At 48.2% G+C, this 18,715-nt stretch overlaps 1 protein-coding gene across 6 annotated transcripts in view; it reads left to right on the forward strand.

Moving 5' to 3' along the window:
* Eip93F (Ecdysone-induced protein 93F) overlaps positions 1–18,715 on the forward strand; it is an 88,638-nt gene that overhangs the window by 48,988 nt on the left and 20,935 nt on the right. For 3 of the 6 annotated variants that reach the window (XM_086902390.1, XM_086902389.1, XM_086902388.1), the window contains exons 3-9: positions 7,369–8,264; positions 8,419–8,745; positions 9,735–9,974; positions 10,325–10,404; positions 14,104–14,539; positions 17,047–17,287; positions 17,761–18,676. In XM_086902390.1, coding sequence (XP_086758516.1) covers positions 7,369–8,264; positions 8,419–8,745; positions 9,735–9,974; positions 10,325–10,404; positions 14,104–14,539; positions 17,047–17,287; positions 17,761–18,676 — 3,136 coding nt within the window. Of the gene's footprint in view, positions 1–7,351; positions 8,265–8,418; positions 8,746–9,734; positions 9,975–10,324; positions 10,405–14,103; positions 14,540–17,046; positions 17,288–17,760; positions 18,677–18,715 lie in introns of all 6 variants that reach the window. The other 3 variants (XM_086902391.1, XM_086902392.1, XM_086902393.1) reach the window with 3 other exon arrangements.

Genomic DNA, 18,715 nt, shown 5'->3' on the forward strand with positions numbered 1-18,715 from the left:
CGTTGGATAATACCTTGGCAATAAGAAGTGTGTAACGTCGTCGCGCCAAGCCGCTTACAATACACTTGCGTGTGTAACAACAAGTTAGAGTAACCACGCAGCATTTTTATTACGAGATCTCGAAACTTTTCGTCTCGAAAGCGTGAGGAACGATCGTTAAGATTCCAATTGCAAGAGGTCGCTGTTAACCGTTTTATATATATATATATATATATATATATATATATATATATTTTATATTATATATATAAGTGTATATATATATATATATATATTGATTATTGAACGGTGGCAAGGTTGAACTGTATCGAGGAATTATCGAGATTAAAAATCGAACGATACGAGGAGAGAGAGGGGAGGGGGGAAAAAGGAAGAGTGTTTATCTTGTTCCAGTGTATATATACATACACATACGTATCGCGGACTCGCGAATCTTGAAATTTCTGGTCTGCGAGGTACAGCAAACGCAACGGTCGGAGCTGTAATTTCACATTGTTCCAGTATATTATTTCATTGCACGATATCGCTCCATTAGTTCGACCCGAGCAGTGATTCCCGAGGTCATTATACCAGTGGAGGATCGTCGAGAAAGAGCGAGCGGCGAAGGAGAGAAGGCGAGGAGATTGGCGAGCAGAGAGAGAGAGAGGGAGGGAGGGAGGGAGGAAGGGAGAGGGAGAGAGTGCGAGCGAGTTTGAGAGAAGGCTGCGAAGGAGAGGGAAAGAACGTGAAGGAGAAAGAGAGAAGGAGGAACGAAGAAGAATGGTCCGCGAGGTCAGCCCACGTTCGTACATATTCTCACGTAGATCTGTGTACGTACCGACGCGTGCACACCTTGACGAACATTGTTGAAGAAAAAGAAGCGGTCGCTTGATAATACGTCGACTGCCTAGCGGTTGGCGCACACAGAGTGACCAACCTCGGTTACCCGAATGCTAAGGCCAAAGGACAAAGAGGAGCGGGAGGGGGGCGGGGAAGAGGCGAAAAATTTTTGGGGGGCAGCTGGTGCTTTTAGGTTAGTCAGCAGCGGTTCGAAGCTGTTGCTGAAAAGGGTGTGCCTTACTTCGGGTATTGTTCGTTTCCGTGCTTTTGTAACAGCCTTTGGCGGCTGGATTTCCTGTTCCGTGTGATTTGTTCAGATTTCTTCTTTTCTTTTTTCTTTCTTTCCCTCCCTCCCCCCCCCTCTCTCTCTCTGTTTAACGAACGACTCGCTCTTCCGATAAATCATTTCTCGCGGTAAATAATAATTTCGTTTCGCGATTCGATTCATTCGATTTATTTCCTGTGAAAACGCGTGAAATATACATCGTTGGATATAGGAGGGCGTTGGTTGGAAACCGATTATTCGTTCAAATAGATTGGTATACAAGCGGTCGTGAATATATATCGTAACCGATATATTCTTAAGGTGTTAATACGTTGGGAGAGATTAACAAATAACCTTCGGAGAGTCTATCTTTGGCAAGCATCGTTTCGAGATCTTAATGAGGCACGGCTGGGTTCCATGCCTTGTTGAGAGACAAGTAACGCTCCGCGGATTTCGACATCCATCTTGCCTGTCTCTGTCTGTCCTTTGCTCGCCTCGAAAACCACTAACCGATCTCTCGCCGGTGAATGGAAATCTCGTGATCGTTGTAACAAAGCGATGCTGATAACTCTCGAGTAGGCGACCGAAGAATATTTTTGTATCCCGGCTGTATACAGCGAGCCGAGTCTTCGAACAGGCGAAAGACACTCGAATCGCTGCAATTAAGTTATCGACCAAGATCGCGGTAAACGTAACCGTTCTTTATGAATGCTCTTTATTACCGCTACGAGCACTCGCGAGATCGTTTGTCGATCTACTTACCGTTACGGTAACCGCCGCGTAGATCCCGTGCTTTTTCCTCACCCATTCTGTGTTTACATCGCGCGATATTCGGTATCGGAGACCCCGAGTAATGCTGCGTTTTCTTTTTCTTTCTTTTCCTCTTCTTTTTTATTCACGATCGTGTCACCCTAATTCGAATCAGTCGAATAGATTCCCTCTTTTGTATAAATCGCGCGATACTCTATTAATAATTTAATATCTACTCGATATTTTTTTTTTTTTTACTTTAAATTTTTGAAAAGATTTCTCTCTGTACACGATCGCGAATATTAATAAGTAATATCTAATCACTTGCTTAATAGTGGATAGATATATATATATATATATCCGTTTCTTTTTCGTCGATCGCACGAATGAAAATTTCGTAAGTGAAAAGAAGAAGAAGAAGAAAAGAAATACAGCGATCTCGATGCGGTGAGACGCATAGGTGCTGTCTGGCACCGGGGTCGTTATCGCAATTATTTCGTTATTATCGTCCTGAAGGTTCAGCGGCGGCGGCGGCGGCGAATCGCAAGCGAGTTTCGGACAAAGGATAGCCTTGTGCGTCGTGAGAGCCAGCTGCAGCCCCACCATACCCGGCCACCCATTTCCTAACCTTCTACTCTCGTCTAAACCGGATTGCCATTGGTCGAAACGGACCGACGATTAGTGACGGGACCAAGGGAATAGCACCAAGACAGCGGCAACTGTTGGGGGAAATATAGCGCGCGCGCTTGGATCTAAAATTGCGGCGCCGCCATTGGTCGGATGGGGCCCGAGGCCATTCGATTTAGAATTGAAGAATGGTGCCGCTATATCCTCGCCGTTCACGGAGGACGCCCGTGGAAAGTAGATTCTCTCTCTCTCTCTCTCTCTCTCTCTCTCTCTCTCTCTCTCTCTTCTTCGTTCTCGAATCTTCCTCATTTTGATTCACCATTTATCAAGACTGAGAACTGTTCGATCGGGAGGGATTATCGAAAATTCTTCTCGGAAAAAAAGAAGAAAGAAAGAAAGAAAGAAAGAAAGAAAGAAAGAAAGAAATGGATTCCATTTATTATTATTATTATTATTATCATCCCGCGTGTGTGGTTACACGAGCATTCTTTCACGAGCACGTTCTCTTCGACGCCGTTCTCTTCGATTCCGCAAGTATAAAAGTATTCTTTCTGGAGGAAAAACTCCATTTATTTTCCATTTACTGCGCTTTTACGGATCGTTGAGATTTTTCGAGTAATTTACGACGCTCGAGAGATCCCCTCCCCTCCCCCCATTCGGTATAACACGGAGTTTTTGAAATTCTTCGATGCGCAGGCCGACGTTTAATCGCACGAACGAACGAACGAAATGCCAGAAGAGTGGGAAGGGATAATCGTTTTATACACTGGAGAGGTTCCTGGTGCCAAGTCTACGTCATCATTGGCTTAATCCCGGGCGTGGTCATCTGCCCTACTTCTTCCTCTTCTTAAATGGCACGCGAGATAAGATTGGTTCGGCACCTCCTGCCTGGAATTTCATCCAAAGGCGCGCCACCCGTCTAATTACTTTCAGAATCGATCAAGGACTCGAACTTCGCTCGCTGTGAACGACCAACGTTCGTGCACAACTATCGACCTTCGATCGACCGATAAATGGCCATAAGAAAAATATAGTCGTAGAGATCATAAACTCGTGACGCAACGCGACACAATTCGAAACCTCCCAATTTTTCCCCCCCACTTACGATCGAATCATCGCTCTTCGCCTCATTTTATTTACTTTATATTCACTTTATACCTTTTTCTCTTTTGCTTTTGTTAGAATCTCGCGAGCGCAAGTTTTGACGCAACATCTTTCGTTCCCAATGGTTCGTTCCAAGCCCATAATTTTTTCTTTCTTTCTTTTTTTTTTTTTTTTTTTTCTCCAAGTATCATTGCAACAAGCGCGCAATATCTTTCTCGTTTACAAGATTTCTGGAAAAATTCGTTTCGGACGAAATCGCAGCCGAGGAGAGGAGATAAATAAATTCATTCTTTCACGACTCTCTCGATTTACGTCATTTGGAAATTGGATTGCGTACACGGCTGTATCTTCACAAGTCTATCTTGTGTGTACCGTTGCGTTCCGTCGTGTTTAGGATCGTGCCCATTCGGATACGTTCATTCATTTGAAAATCCGGATCCCGTGTTTCGCCGCCCACTCGAACGAAGAAACTTGGCGAGAGGAAAAAGCGCGATTACTGCTTTCCTAACAGATTATTCTCCTCCCGTACACCCATTGATTACATGCAAGGTCGGCGATGCTGCAACGCGAGTAGGCGCGGGCACCGGGACGTGTATACTCGGACGACGAGGTTAATCAGACCTTTGAGAAGGAAAAAGGGGGAATCTTAACCGGCTCGGTTCCCCATCGAAAGTACATCGACTTGCATGCCGTATAATTAGTTCCGAGACGATTGTTTTCTCCCTCCTCTTTTTCTTCGAATCAACCTTTCGTAATGGAGAAATAATCACGGCCGTTTCTAATCAACGTTACTTGGCTTTTTGCCAAAGTACGTTGGCAGTAATCGATGTTTACCACGTGTATAAATGATCCGGAATCAAAAATTCTGCGCAATCTGTTCGGAGAGGAGAAGAAGAAGAAGAAATTTTCTCATCCGCGTTGAAGACGTTTTCCACGTTTTGAACGTTGTTCGCCTCGCAACGTTAGAGCGCAACGCGAGCTCCCTTTGTTCTTCTGCGACAGATGAGTAGACGAGTAGTAGAGAGTCGTGTGTTTGACGTCATCGTGAAACGAGGCTAAATTTAACGTGGAAGAAGAAGAAGAAGAAAAAAATTTTTTTTTTTTTTTTTTTTTCGTGTGCGACGATCGCCTTATTCCGGACAGATTTTTCATGACTCACTGCTGTTGACGCGACCTTGGGCCCCTCACGTTCACTCGAGATGATGATTCGTTTATAATTGTTGCGATGCGTCGTCGATCACCAACAAGTTTGATCGATTTTCTAAATAATCCGTGGGGGCGATCACGCTCGCTCGAGCGGTGATTCGTGCGCGATCGAAAATGCTTCGTCGAATGAGAAAAACGCTAAATCGAGAAACGATTAGTCGATTCGGGAAAAATGGCGTAGCGTTTTATTTCTTACAACTGTTACAATCCCTCGATTCGAGGAAGAAAATTATTATTGCGGATCGCTCCTTTGCAACGGTTGAAACGATTTTCCGGAATAAATCGAGATTAAAGAAGAGAAGAAGAGAAATTACGATATTACGCTAAGACGAGAGAGATAACGAGATAGACTTATCCGTACGAATTATATACGGCATTTCGTCTGCGGCCCATTTAAAAGTACACGGCTGTACAAACTCAGCCCTGACCGTAAATGCTTGTCATACGTTTTTCTGACAGCGAGGCGCGCGTGCACGCGAGATATAACGCCGCGGCGGCGACGCTCGGCGCAGATCCAGTTCGCGTTTCCGCAAACTGGCATTATACCTGTATTTGATAAGCTGCGCGGAACTAGAGCGTTTAAATAATGGCCGGTAGAAACGACGATGGGCTACCACGATGGGGGCGTCGCTATTCGTTCGAAACGTTCGACAAACAATAATAATTTATTCAGATGTTTTTCATTGCGCGCGTTCCTTTTACAGCCTAGCGGGCATTTAATGCAACCTTGCCGATCAATAAGTCCGCCGAACGTGTGTGTGTGTGTGTGTGTGTGTGTGTGCGTGTGCGTGCGTGCGAGTGTACATCCCCGATATTTTTTTTCCCCCCTCCCCCCTTTCCTTTCTTTTCTCTTCATCGTCTGAAAAACTATCCGATCAAAATTCGTCTTTCTCCCCTCCTCTTCCGATTCAGACATTTGTATTTTTCCGCGCCACGTCACAGAAACGCTGCGCTGTTCCAATTGAGTCATTGGTATCCGGGGGAGGGGGGATGGGGGGGGCGGAGGAGGAGGAGAAAAGTGAGACATCGGAAGCGGAAGGACGGAGAGGCAGAGGCGGGACCGAAAGGCGGGAATTCGAGGAGTGTCGCGCGAGTTTACGCGGTTCTCGCTGCGAGAATTGGTTGAAATCGGGCAAAAATAATAATCCATCGAGGGGAGGAGGGAGCCCTCGTATTCGGCGAGAGGCCGAATTCGTCTTCGTTCGCGCCCGTGGAAAAACTCTGTGTACTCGTGCCGTGTACGTCGGCGTGTGCGGCACACGCGACGACCAAATGACGTGACAGTTATGCGGTGCATTTGCGGGACGCGTGCCATCGTACCGGGTGTCCGTTTAGAATCAATTGACGCTTGTCTCGTTCGAGCGAGGATCATCGAGCGCGAGGTATCATCGGACGAGAAATCCTCCTCCTCCATCGCTTTCCGTCGCCCGTTTTTTTTTTTTTTTTTTTTTTTTTTTATTAAACGCTCCACCGTTCGAATATTATGGAATTGTCGGGAATTTTTTGAGCGCGATATCGATCTCGAGTGAAAAATAAACGTTGGGCTGAATTTACATTGGAACTCGATATATATATATATATATATTCGTATTTATATTGAGAATTAATATTGGTCACAAGCGGTGCATTAAAAATTGCGGATAACTGCAACTCGATGATATCTGGCGTACGATTCTTGCGAGGCAACCTTTTTTTGCCCGTTCGCATTGGCGGGAGTGAGGCACGTCATTCGCCCGTTACGATAACGCCCCGACTATTCGGCCTTTGGATAAGGAAGAGGGAAAAAAAATTCCGTTATCATCAGCGTCTATCGTTGACCGTTGCGCGAGGAGCGTTCCCGATTACGACACGCGCGCTCACGATTCGATTCGAGAAGTAACAACGAAAAAAAAAAAAAATATATATATATATATGTATATATATATATACATACATTATTTTTAATGCGCGGAATAAGATTTCCAAATAACGGCAGGTGGAAGTTTTCGAATACGAAATCCGATAACGAGTCATCCGATGGATTTATGAGAAAAGAGAATGGAGGGGAGAAAAAAGAAGAAGATATTAGGAAACTAGCTAGTTTTGCACTTTTGAACAAATTGTGTCGTAATTCTCCCCGCGCACGCTTCTCTTGCGACACGTTCGCTCGGATACTGGGACGTGCGTGTTACCGCCGTGTCCTTCGAAAAAAGAAAGAAAAAGAACCACCACGTCCGGTCGGTTTTCTCGAGCATGCGATTTTGGCGATGATTCCGACATCGGCGGTGGTCGTACACTCGGATCTTATCGCGGATCTTCGCGCTCACGCGATGAAACTCGCGCTTTTTCCAAGCCTGGGCACCGATCGTTTCCTTTCGCGATCGTTCATCGTCGAAACTCTTCGGATCGACGATTCGTCGATCGACACCGTGCCCGATAAGGGAGTAGAAGAGAGAGAGAGAGAGAGAGAGAGAGGGTGGGGGGGGGAGAAGGAGGGAGAAGGAAAGATGAAGCGAAAGATACGTCGCAGCGACATATCGTCCGGAACGGTGTTTGCCTTTATATACGCGAAATAGTGGCGCTCGTCATTGTTTGATGCAGTTGCGGTGGTGTCGCAGGTCTGGAACGGGTCGCGGAGGAGTTGATGGGCCGTAGGAGATGGAAGCAATATCAGGACACCCTGTACAGCGGTACTCGCAGCAGCGAATCAGCGACGGCACAGCCCCACCACCGGCTATACCCGGCGTTCTCGTCGTCCTGCGACCCGGTGCCCGGGAACCTGGAACAAATTGGGTCGCGCCCGCTTCATCCCGCGTCCTCCTCATTACCTGTAACGATAACGGCAACGACGACCACGACGACGACGACGACGACGACGGCGGCGACACCGGCCACAGCCACGGCCACGACCGCGGGCCCGATCAAGCAGGAGGCGACGCTGCACAGGCATCACCTGCAGAATCATCATCATCATCATCATCATCATCTCCAAGACCACCACCGTCCCTATCAGCAACAACAACGGCAACAAAGGCAGCAGGAGGAGACTCGGCGTCTGAGGCCGGACGAGATCAAAGTCGAGGTCGGCGAGGACGAGTTCGCGAACGGCAGGGAGGAGTCGAGGGCCGGCGAGACCTCGACGGCGGCCACGGTTACCACCGCGACCGGTGCCACCGCGACGACGGTGCCTCTGTCCACCGCGGCGACAACGGGTACGAGCACCGTGGTCCCGTCGAGCGTCGTCGCGACGTCCAACACGATGACCACGGGGACCACCACGATCCCGACCAGGCGGTTGCGGAAACGCCGCCAGAACGAGGGGGAGGGGGCCGAGGACAGGGAGGAGGAGGAGGAGAACGAGGAGGAGGAGGATGGAAGGGGGCAGGGCGAGGCGGAGAAACGGTTGAAACTCGACGAGGACGCCGACAGGCCCGTCACCCCTCTCAGAAGGGAAAAGGATCGGGGATCTCGGGAGTATCCGACTTCCAACGCCACCGATACGGAAGGGACCAAGGTTTGCATCCTTTCTTTCCTTCTTTCTCTCCTCCTCCTCCTCCTCCTCCTCTTTCTTCTTCCTTCTTCGAGTTTCAAGAGGGAAGAAGAGGAGGAGGAGGAGGAGGCGGAGGAGGAGGAGAGAGGAAAAAAAAAACGATGGTTGATGATTGCAGGAACGAACGCAGGAAGAAGTCGCGTTGGATCGGACACCGGTGACGCAAGGGTTGTTGAGAGTGAAGAAGGAGGAGGAGTTGCAGGAGGCGCCGAGTTCTGGAGGCGGTCCAACGATATTGACGACGACACCCGGTTTGGATCACCCGGACGGGATCAGGTCAGGGTTGCCGTGTCGGGAGGTTGAAGCCGGTAGGAACGTCGTGGTAGCAGCGCCGTTCCTCGTCGGGAGCCGACGCACCAGCCCACCGCCCGAGGACTGGAAGCCGCTAGACAAGTGTTACTTTTGCCTGGACGGCAAGCTACCCCACGATGATCAACCACCTCTCGTAAGTACGATTCTCGAGCGGGCGGTAAAGCTTTAGGCGAAACGAGTCTTGGTCGCGTCATGGTGACGTTGATCGTCACTGTCGAGACACGAATGTTGTTCGCGGAACAACAGACGTCTAACGTCTAATTTGATGATAACGAAAAAAAAGAGAGAGAGAGAGAGAGAGAGGGCAAGAAAGAAAGAAAGAAAGAAAGAAAGAAAGAAAGAAAGATAGATAGATAGATAGATAGATAGATAGATAGATAGAAAGAAAGAAAGAAAGAGAAGGGAAAGGAAAAAAAAAAAAAAGAGAAAGAACGAAAGACGGAGAGAGCAAAAGCTCACCTCGAGGAGATTTAAAATGAAACTCGTCGCTCCGTGACTCCGGATGTCACCATGACGCGATTCGAAATCGCGTGTGTACATGTTACAAACTGCATTAGTAGCAACGCGTACGGTAGCAATAATACTTCAGAGCGCATAATTAATCGCGCGCGGGGGACGGAAAGGACAAACGCGCGCGCGGTTGTGTAACGGCGTGTAGAGATGATGATGATGATGATGATGATGATGATGATGATGATGATGATGATGATTATGATCGGCTCCTCCCCCCACGCTTGTGCCGGCCAGGACAACCCGCGGGAAACGCGGCGGTTCAATTTTTGATTATACCCGCGCGAAAAAACTACTTTTCTCGCCTTTCCGCGTCCATCCCGCGGCTTTGATCGCTTTGACACCGCCGTCTCCCTTATAAAAGTTTCACGAAGGTGGCGGGCGCCCCGTATCACACGCGATCTCGCGAAAGCGAATTTGATCAGGATTCGATTTAGTAGCCGCCTCCCTCCTCGCCACCCTCGAGATTGGAGGGAGGGCACGCTCCTTTTTCCACGATCGTTTCTTCTTCCCTCCCACGCCGGTGGTAATCAGTTCCTTTCCGTGTGTGTTCCGTCGACCAATGAGACGAGCCGGACGAACATATAACATGTTCGATGTCGCGTCCTGCAGAGCCCGCAGAGCGACAGTAGCAGCAGCTCGCGATCGGCCGAATCACCGATGTCGGTCCAGGTGGACCCGATGGCGGCATCCGTGGTCGCCGCGGCTCTCACCGGTACCTACCCCACCTTACTGCCTCAGTGGTGTCTACCACCAAGGGAGGCGCCTCTCGTTGGGGTGCAGCCTCATCAGGACAGTGCAACGCCAGCCGACCAACCTCTCGACCTCTCGGCCAAACCCAAAAATTCTCAGGTACGTGCGCTCCTTCTGGCGTGGGTAGATTCGCTTCCTTCTTTCCTTAACGTCGATACACGCGAACAGAGAGAGAGAGAGAGAGAGAAAGAGTGAGAGAGAGTCCATCGACCTTATAATGCATACTAGTCGTCTTCTCACATTATTTACCTTTACGTTTACGTTCACATTTACACATTTTTACGTTTACGTTTATATATATATATATTTTAAACACGTATATGTATACGTATGTACATGTATATATATATACGTATATGTATACGTATGTTGTATACCGTTATTATCTTTTTATTTTATTCAGACGAGCGGATATCAGTTGGGTGATACGTGTACGCTTTCTGTCGCAGGATAACAACATATCTCTATTGGAACAACAGAAAATACCTCTGAGGATGACAGCAGGTATCGATCCCAAGAGTATCTTTAAGTAAGTAGTCCATCCTTTTTTTTCCATCGATTCGACGCGAACCAAACGCGTTCGATTTTCGCGTTCTCGTCATGCACCGACTGAGAGAGAGAGAGAGAGAGAGAGAGAGAGAGAGAGAGAGAGAAGAAAAGAAATCGAGTTATTAGACGCTCTCGATGATCATTATTCGTGTCCGAGAAGAAAAAGAGAAAGAGAGAAAAGAAATTCGTCGTCGCTCGTTGGATGATACAGTCCGGTAACCGGAACGGAGAGAAGAAGCAGCTAGTCGATTCGTAGCGGTGTGTTATCACGCGGCTCGTTTTACACCTCGTAGCGAAACGAAGCTACCTACCTACCTACCTACCTACCTACCTACCTCTGATATATAGGTATTTGCATTCCGCGCGAGCAAAGGAAAGTGTTGATCGCATTCCGCGTATTCAAAAGGATCGAGAATAGATTCGCGACGATTCAACGACGGACAAACGCGCTTTCGACTCGTTTCGATGCTCGATCCTCGTGCTTCTCGATTCTATTAATCGGCTATCCTTAATATCCTATCCTGTTCCCCCGCTCGAAAGAGTTGGATCACTTTTATATCGTATCGTATACTGCTATATCGCGCGATACTGTTCGTACACGCTCGTCAGGAAGTTGCGTCGTTATAAAATAGGATTCGCGTTTCGAATCCTACCAAACAGCGGCGGCGTATTTCGAACCGGTAATTAAAAAGTCCCTCCTCCTCCTCCTCCTCCTCCTCCTCTTTCCCCCTACCTGTTGTTTGCTTATTCGGAAAATTTTCCCTTTCGAGCATCGGGGAATCAACCCCGTCGCTCGTTACGTTAAAATTTCCAAACCGAAGTCGTTTCACGAAGTCACGTTTTTTTCGCGCCGGTTTCGAGTCCGCGGGCGGGGAACAACGCCGCCTCGCGTTATCCGCGCGTTAATCTCTTCAATAAAATTTGCGTGTCGGTTAAAATTATCGCGCTCCCGTTCCACGTTTATCCGCGTTACTTGCGAAAAAGGAGAGAGAGAGAGAGAGAGAGAAAAGAGAAAGAAAGAAAAAGAAAAGAAAAGCCGACCACCGTATTGGCAATATTCGGTTTCGTAGGAAGCTAACACTCGAAGGAGTGTTCCTCGTATCGTCTATCTCTGAAAAAAATCGTAATCCGTTCCAAAGGGTAACTCGAAAATTGGCGAGGAGAAACTCGGCTCGGCCGCGAATCGGGCGTGAAAGTTAATCGATGATCGAGCTGCGAAAAGAAATCGAAGGAGATTTCGGCTCGGTTGCCGAAAAGAAAAAAAAAAAAAAAAAAAAAAAAAAAAACAAAAATTCGATTCGTTTCAAAATAAATTTCGACGAAATTTCGACCGTCCGGTCGAGAAACGGCGAAGTTTTCGCTCGGCGCGCGAACTCGCGCCGAGTTCAACGTTTCCTAACCCGAAATAAATTAAGTCGTAAATCCCGATAGCGGTTCTCTAATGTCGAGGAGGTTGGCGAAAAATAAATAATAATACGGGGGAACGGGGAGGGAGGGAGAACAATATAAGGGAGCGAGAAGAATATAATATGCGGCGGAGGAGTCAAAGTCGCGAACCGTGTCCGTACGTTGCCCTCGTGTTTTCGCTGTTTTCCCCGCGGAACATTTTGCGCGTCAAATTTTTATCGTCGTCTATTATTAGTAGCACCGTAATCTGCCACCTCCTGACACATCGAAGGCACAAAGTACCTCGCATGTGTCGTACGCCGAGCCGAGCCGAGCCGAGCGAGAAAGACCAAAACTCGGGAGAGGAACGCTGGAGAAAAAGAGACGAGGCGCGGTGGTCTCGGATCGCGCCCGCGCATGCGCGCCACCGCAATTAACGATAAGATAGCCCGGCGACGAAACTCCACGCGAGTCGAGTCGAAATTAGAAGCGACGCGATCTACCGAACCGAGAAAATCGAGTCAACGGTCGTTTCTTAAAAAAAAAAAAAAAAAAAAAAATTGTCTTTTCCCTTGGAGGAACGGAGGATAGAAACTTTATAGCTAGTTGTACGCATCGCCGAGATTATGAACGTTTCGAGGTGTCGTTGTTTCGAGGTTAACGAAAGAGACGGATCGATCAAACGCGCGCGCGCGCGCGCACGCCTCTCTTTAAGAATGAGATTTTAATTTTTAGATTTAACAATTATTTTTGGAAAAATGTGTTTAATTTTTTTTTTTTTTTTTTTTTGAAAAAGATAAACGATGCAACAACGAACGAACGATCGATCGATCGATCGATCGATCGATTCCTCCGTTTTCTGCGTGGCTCATTTTCGTCGCATCGCGACCGTTTCTTATCTTAATCGGTGCCGCGCAGCGGACAATGATGGATTAAAATGGGAGCAATTACGATTTCACCGACAAAGCGTTTAATTATTTAGGTCTAGGAATAGCCGAGAAATTAGCGATTAATTAACCTCGAGTCGCGGTGGCGAAGGAATTGGAATAGCGATTAGAGGCAGAGTTAATTGTGGTGGCGCGGCGGCAGGTATCGGTCGAATACAAGGAATAAAAATAATAAGGGGGGAGAGGGGGGGGGAAGGAGAGGAGATATCGGGTGTTGCAACCGGTACTCGAACCGAAGGGAGGGGTGTGGGAATACGAAATACACGCAATTTTTATCAGTTTATTTTACCGGGCGAAAGAGAATAGGTCGACGAACTCGTAATCGGCAAGCAAGAGAGGGGAGGAGGGGGGGGGGCGGAGAGAGAAAGGAAGAGGGCATGTTCTCGACGTCGAGAAGGCGAACGCGGTTCCTTTCAGGAACGAATTCTTTCGATTAATCCGATTGTCAAACTACGAGACGATCCGTTCCTCGAATACTTTTCACCGATATTGCGAATTGAAATCTTTCTTTCTTTCTTTCTTTCTTTCTTTCTTTTTTTTTTTCCAATTCGAAGAACGCGATAAGGAAACCGATATCGATGATACGAATATACCGTGTCTCCAGTGGAAGGGAGAAAATGATACTCGAAGCTGCTCGAAGAACTGCGATGTTGTTCAAGAGAGCGGAGAAAATGGCGTGTATAAGTGATATTTTCAGAAACGTTTCGATTGCGCAATGCAAATGCTAAACGAGCTTTCCCTCCCCCCCCCCACCCCCTCCTCTCGTCTAATTTCGTGGATACCTAGAATTTGCTACAGGGGACAGAGGCGATAGGTCAAAGATCAAAGTTTAGTTAACGAGACACGGAGGCACGGATCGATTCTCGCGCGGGACACGTGGCCACGGCACACCGGCCACGTGGTTGCCGAGCGGAAAACCGTGGCGCGGATTGTGGCCGATGAACCACTCGTGCACGTGATACCGAAATCCTGGATAACCCGCTAAAAAGATATGACGAAGATTTCGAGCGAGCGAGATTTCTAATCAAAGCTCGTCGTGCACGCCTTGTTAAAAAGAAATCTCGTTTAAATACGTAATACCTCGTTGTTTCCAATTTCGTCGTAGATTTGAACCCCGGCTGTCTGTTAATTTAACGTCAAACCACCAAGTTATAAAATGGTGATGACGATCGGGTTATATTCGGGTTTTCAAGAAGCAGAGACGAGCAAAGTTCGACTCATAGTTATAGAAAACGAAGGAGGTTGGAAAAAAATATCCACATTTCTCGATGGTCGGTGCAGGACGAGGAGGAGGGCGACGCGACGCGATGGGTGACGGCGAGATGGTAATGCGAATTGGTTTTCAGTTCCGGTTATCGGCCGAAGCCACGGGCTATGAGCGGGCCGGTGGCGGCCGTGGCTGCGGCGGCCGTGGCGGCGGCGGGGGTCGGTGGTGTCCCCGTGGTGGGTGCCGGGGGTGGCCGGAGGGCCTACACCGAGGAGGAGCTGCAAGCCGCGCTCAGGGATATCCAGAGTGGCAAGCTCGGGACACGGAGGGCGGCCGTGATCTACGGGATACCGCGTAGCACCCTGCGCAACAAGGTCTACAAGCTTGCGATGGAGCGCGAAAGGGACGCGTCCCTGTCTAGCACCCACTCACACCCTCACGAGCCCGGCGCCCCAGCCACCACCATCACCACCATCACCACCACCACCACCACCACTACTACTACTACTACAACTACAACACCAAATACGACCCAAAACGCCTCCGCGACCACTCCGCCCCCGCAAGTGGACGAGGTAGGTTTTGGGGACAGAACAAGAGGAAGAGAGAGATGGAAGGCTGGAGAGAGAGAGAGAGAGAGAGAGAGAGAGAGTGAGAGGGAAGTAGAGGGAATGAGAGAGAGAGGCGGAGGATGGAGGATACCGAAGTTTCTGTAGAGGAAGAGTATATAATCGAGCCGAATATATACTCGTCGAGTATACGATTATTGAGAATTGGCGGAAATCGAGTGGTGGCTATTCCAGGGATCGAGAAGGATCGATAGGTTTTCGAGAATCCACGCTTCTTCTTCTACCACTGCGGTGGCGTCGAAGAATTTTCATCCCCCGGTGATATAATAGCACAGCTGTTCCATTTAGAATGTCCGATAATCGAGTGGAAGTGACGGTAGGAGGTCTGATCGAGAGAATCGCTCCTCCATCTCGTCCTCTTTTCTTAAACTTGCATCGCATCGTAGATTTTGGATCTCCCGTTTTTTCTTTTTCTTCTTCTTCTTCTTCTTCTTCTTTCTTTTCTTCTTATCCCGATTCGATTTTCCCCGATACGTACGCGCTGCAATTAAAGAAACATCGTCCAGTTCCTTTCAGGTTTCGATTCACATTCCACCGTCATTAATCATAAGTTATCGGACGTTACGAGGAAAGATTACGCTCGATCGAGAGGAGAGACGCCTTTGGACGCGGTTTATCTTAAGCGAAAGATGACGCATCCAAGGATAAGAAGAGAGTATATATATATACACACACACATATATATATATATGTGTGAGAGAGAAATGGAGAGAGATAATAACGAAAATGCAATCTTGATTAATTAATTAGTTAGCGAAGAAAGACCGCCCATTTATACTAAGTGTGGTTTTGGTTAGGAAGAACGAATGGAGCTTCCCCAAAACATACCTCTGCCACGGTGATCGTCGTTGGATTCGCGCGAACCGATTCGCGAAAACTCGTGAAAAGAAGAGGAGGATTGTCGAGGGTTTTTAAAGTGAAAACGAAAAGAAATGGAATCGGTTCGCGCGATCCGATCCGATCGGTCGCCGTGATGCTCAGTAGTGTCGAATGTTTTTGCATGGGCTGTTTAACTTTTTTATCTCACTATTTGTAGTTTAACACACGGCCGTTCTTTGGTCTTGGCGAGGTTGCAAGACTCGAGGTAAGTTTTCGGGACGATCGTTTTCGAGCCGAGGGGAGAGAAAAATGTTTCTTGGACGCGGGCCCCCACGAATTCGTTCGCAACCAACGGTTATTTTCACAAACGTACCAATACCGCTTTTTCCCCCGACCTCGACGCTATGCATCCTCGATGTGTTTGTTTTACGGACGATCGTGCTACTCGAGCTACACTTAGCTTTACTCGATATATTCGTACAGTAGTGTGTTCGGAGGGAATGTCAGGAAATGTTATAATTTTTAATTTTTCCCGGGGACGTGTTCGCTGCAACGCGAGGCAAGGCATGTTGAAAAGAAATGAAAAAGAGAGAGAGAAAAAAAAAAAAGAAGGAACGAAATGGCGTGGCTTTTTCGAAAGCAATATTATTATTACGATACCACGCTTTCCTAGTAGTAGATGGTAGCGGATCAAGATTAATTTTCCAAAGTTGTACGTGACAATTTAAGGAACGAACGGCGCCCGACACTTTGGGAAATAAATCTTTTAGACTACTTTACTGATCATTACTTTTCTGTTCCGACCGATGTTCTGCCTGGTGTCATTAGGAGAAGCGCAGAAGATAGTCTGATAGTTGTGGTAGATTTTCTTTTTTTTTTTTTTTTTTTTTTTTTTTATGATTTTCGAATGCATGTTGTTTGAACGCAAATTGATTTACGAGATCAGTACCGGTGTGTACAACGCTGGGTATATATTACTCGCCGGGAAACGTAACGTTTTCGAGCTGGTTCTCAATTTTCCACCTTGCCATTGTCTTTCTTTTCGCGATACAAAATGGTATTATTATCATCGCGAGAATAGAACTTTGGGCAAAGTATATATTTATATACATATATATATATTCCCTTATTTTTTTACATCCTTTTTATTTGTTTATTTCTTTTTTTTTTTTTTTTTTACGCGTCATAATAATGCTTCTTGCGAACGATTCTTTCTTGCAATCCCTGCATGACGCTTGATCGTTCTGCATTTGACAAGATAAAAGATAGCGTTATACTATACATATGGACAACCGACAACACAGTTACAACACAGAAACACGCAGAATACGCAAAAATACACGTACAAAAAAGAAAAAAAAAAAAAAAAAAAGAAGAACGCCTCTCGATGAAAGGAATCGTGAAAACGAAAGAAAAAAAAAAAAAGAAAGAAAAAAAGAAAAAAAAGAACCGAAAAAAATGTATTCGCGAAAGAAAGCGTTTGTTTCACGATCCAAGACGTGGGAGGGCGAGAGCCATTTCCTCGAGAGGGCGAATCGGTGTTAACCGTGATCCGTGTTCTTGAGTTCCGTGTTTAAAAAAACGGCGCGGGGCGGAAGGTGCAGAAAACGCTAGAGAATAAATATTCTTAACAGGTGGACGACAAAGAACTGTCCGGAGCGGAAGAGGAGAAAGAAGTGGAGAAGGCTCTGTTGAAGCCGCTGTTGTCCTTGGAGGATCTCGTCAGGTTTTCCACGCTCGAAGGGAGCGGCGGTGATTCCCTGAGAACGTTGTTGCAACGAGGGCAGGAGACGGGAGCCGAGTGGCCGGGCCTCGAACACGCCAACATCGGCCCTTACATACAAAAGATGATCGCGGCAGCTGCGCCGTTCAAAGGTACATATATATATATGTAAAAAAAACCAATATAAGATATATAATAAAATTTTAAAAACTAGAAGATATAAAGAAGAGAAAGAGCGAGGAAGAATTTGGGTTATTTCCGACCTAGAGCTAGAGCTGTTCGAGAGCCGAGTCTCGAAGGGGTCTCGAGACGAAAGTCGAAAAGTGTATTACGAGCCGGGGTGGGTCTTCGGAAATCGATAGAAGCCAGGTGGTGGTCGACGGGTCGCCGACACTTTTTTCACTTTCTCAATGGGAGCTTGGCTCGAAGCGACTTAAAGCGGTTGGTCGGGAAGAGGGTGGGGGGGGGGAGGGGTGAGGCTAATCCGAGATTACGACAAACGTTGATAGGCGCGAAAAGTTTAACGGAGTCGAATCTGGTCCTTTGGGATCGATCCGATCACAATCCCCCTCGATCGATCCTTCCGAGTTTTCTTCAACTCGTTGTTCGTTTCCTCGTTTCGCAGGCATGGAGACCCAAGATTATCGCATTCCAGAGGTGATGAGAAGGCTGATGAGCGAGGACAAGAGGCTGAGCAAAAGCGTGAACGGGGACCAGTCGCAGCCGCCGCAACTGGCGCATCATCACCAATCGGCGCACTCGACGCATCCGCAGGCCCAGGCGCAGTCGCAACAGCAGCAACAGCAGCAGCAACAACAGCAGCAGCAACAGAGGGGCCCGATGACGAACGACGACTTCAACCCGAACATCGAGGAGGAGGCGAGCGACAGCGCGCAGGGCAGAGCGATCCTCAAGATTCCGTCCTACAAGCCGGCGAGCACGCCCGGGTGCTCGAGCAAGAACGGGGAGCCGACCTCGGCCGCGTTCGCGCAGGGATTCGCGACCGCGGCCTCGAGTCCCGGCCTCCTGGAACGCGCGAGTCCAGCCTTCTCGGGCACGAGCAGCCCGACCAACTCGTTGGTCGGGAAAACGGTGGCCGTCAACTTTCGCGACGTGATCGCGAAGAGCATAAGCGTGAAATTCCAAGAGGGGCAGACGGTGGCGGGCGGCGGGATGGGCGGGTGTCAACCGGGCGGCGGGGTTGTGCAGTCGCAGCAACCGATCATGACGGATCCGAGCCCGTTCAAGAGGGGAAGGTACACGCCGCCGCAGCCGGGCCAAACGCAGCAGGGCCAGGCCCAGGCGCAGGCGAAGCCGCAGAGCCAGGAGGCGAACAAACCGAAGCCGGCCACGGGCGGGAAGGGAACCAGGCCGAAGCGGGGCAAGTACAGGAACTACGACAGGGACAGCCTGGTCGAGGCAGTGCGGGCTGTTCAAAGGGGTGAGATGAGCGTGCATCGGGCGGGCAGCTATTACGGGGTGCCGCACTCCACCCTCGAGTACAAAGTTAAGGAACGGCATCTGATGAGGCCGAGGAAGAGGTATCGTATCTTCCTGCCTCCTATCTTTTTTTTTCTTCT

This window comes from Apis florea, unplaced genomic scaffold, assembly GCF_048593485.1.
Source record: "Apis florea isolate Af1SG1 unplaced genomic scaffold, ASM4859348v1 contig_2272_pilon, whole genome shotgun sequence".
In the NCBI taxonomy this organism is placed as follows: Eukaryota; Metazoa; Arthropoda; class Insecta; order Hymenoptera; family Apidae; genus Apis; species Apis florea.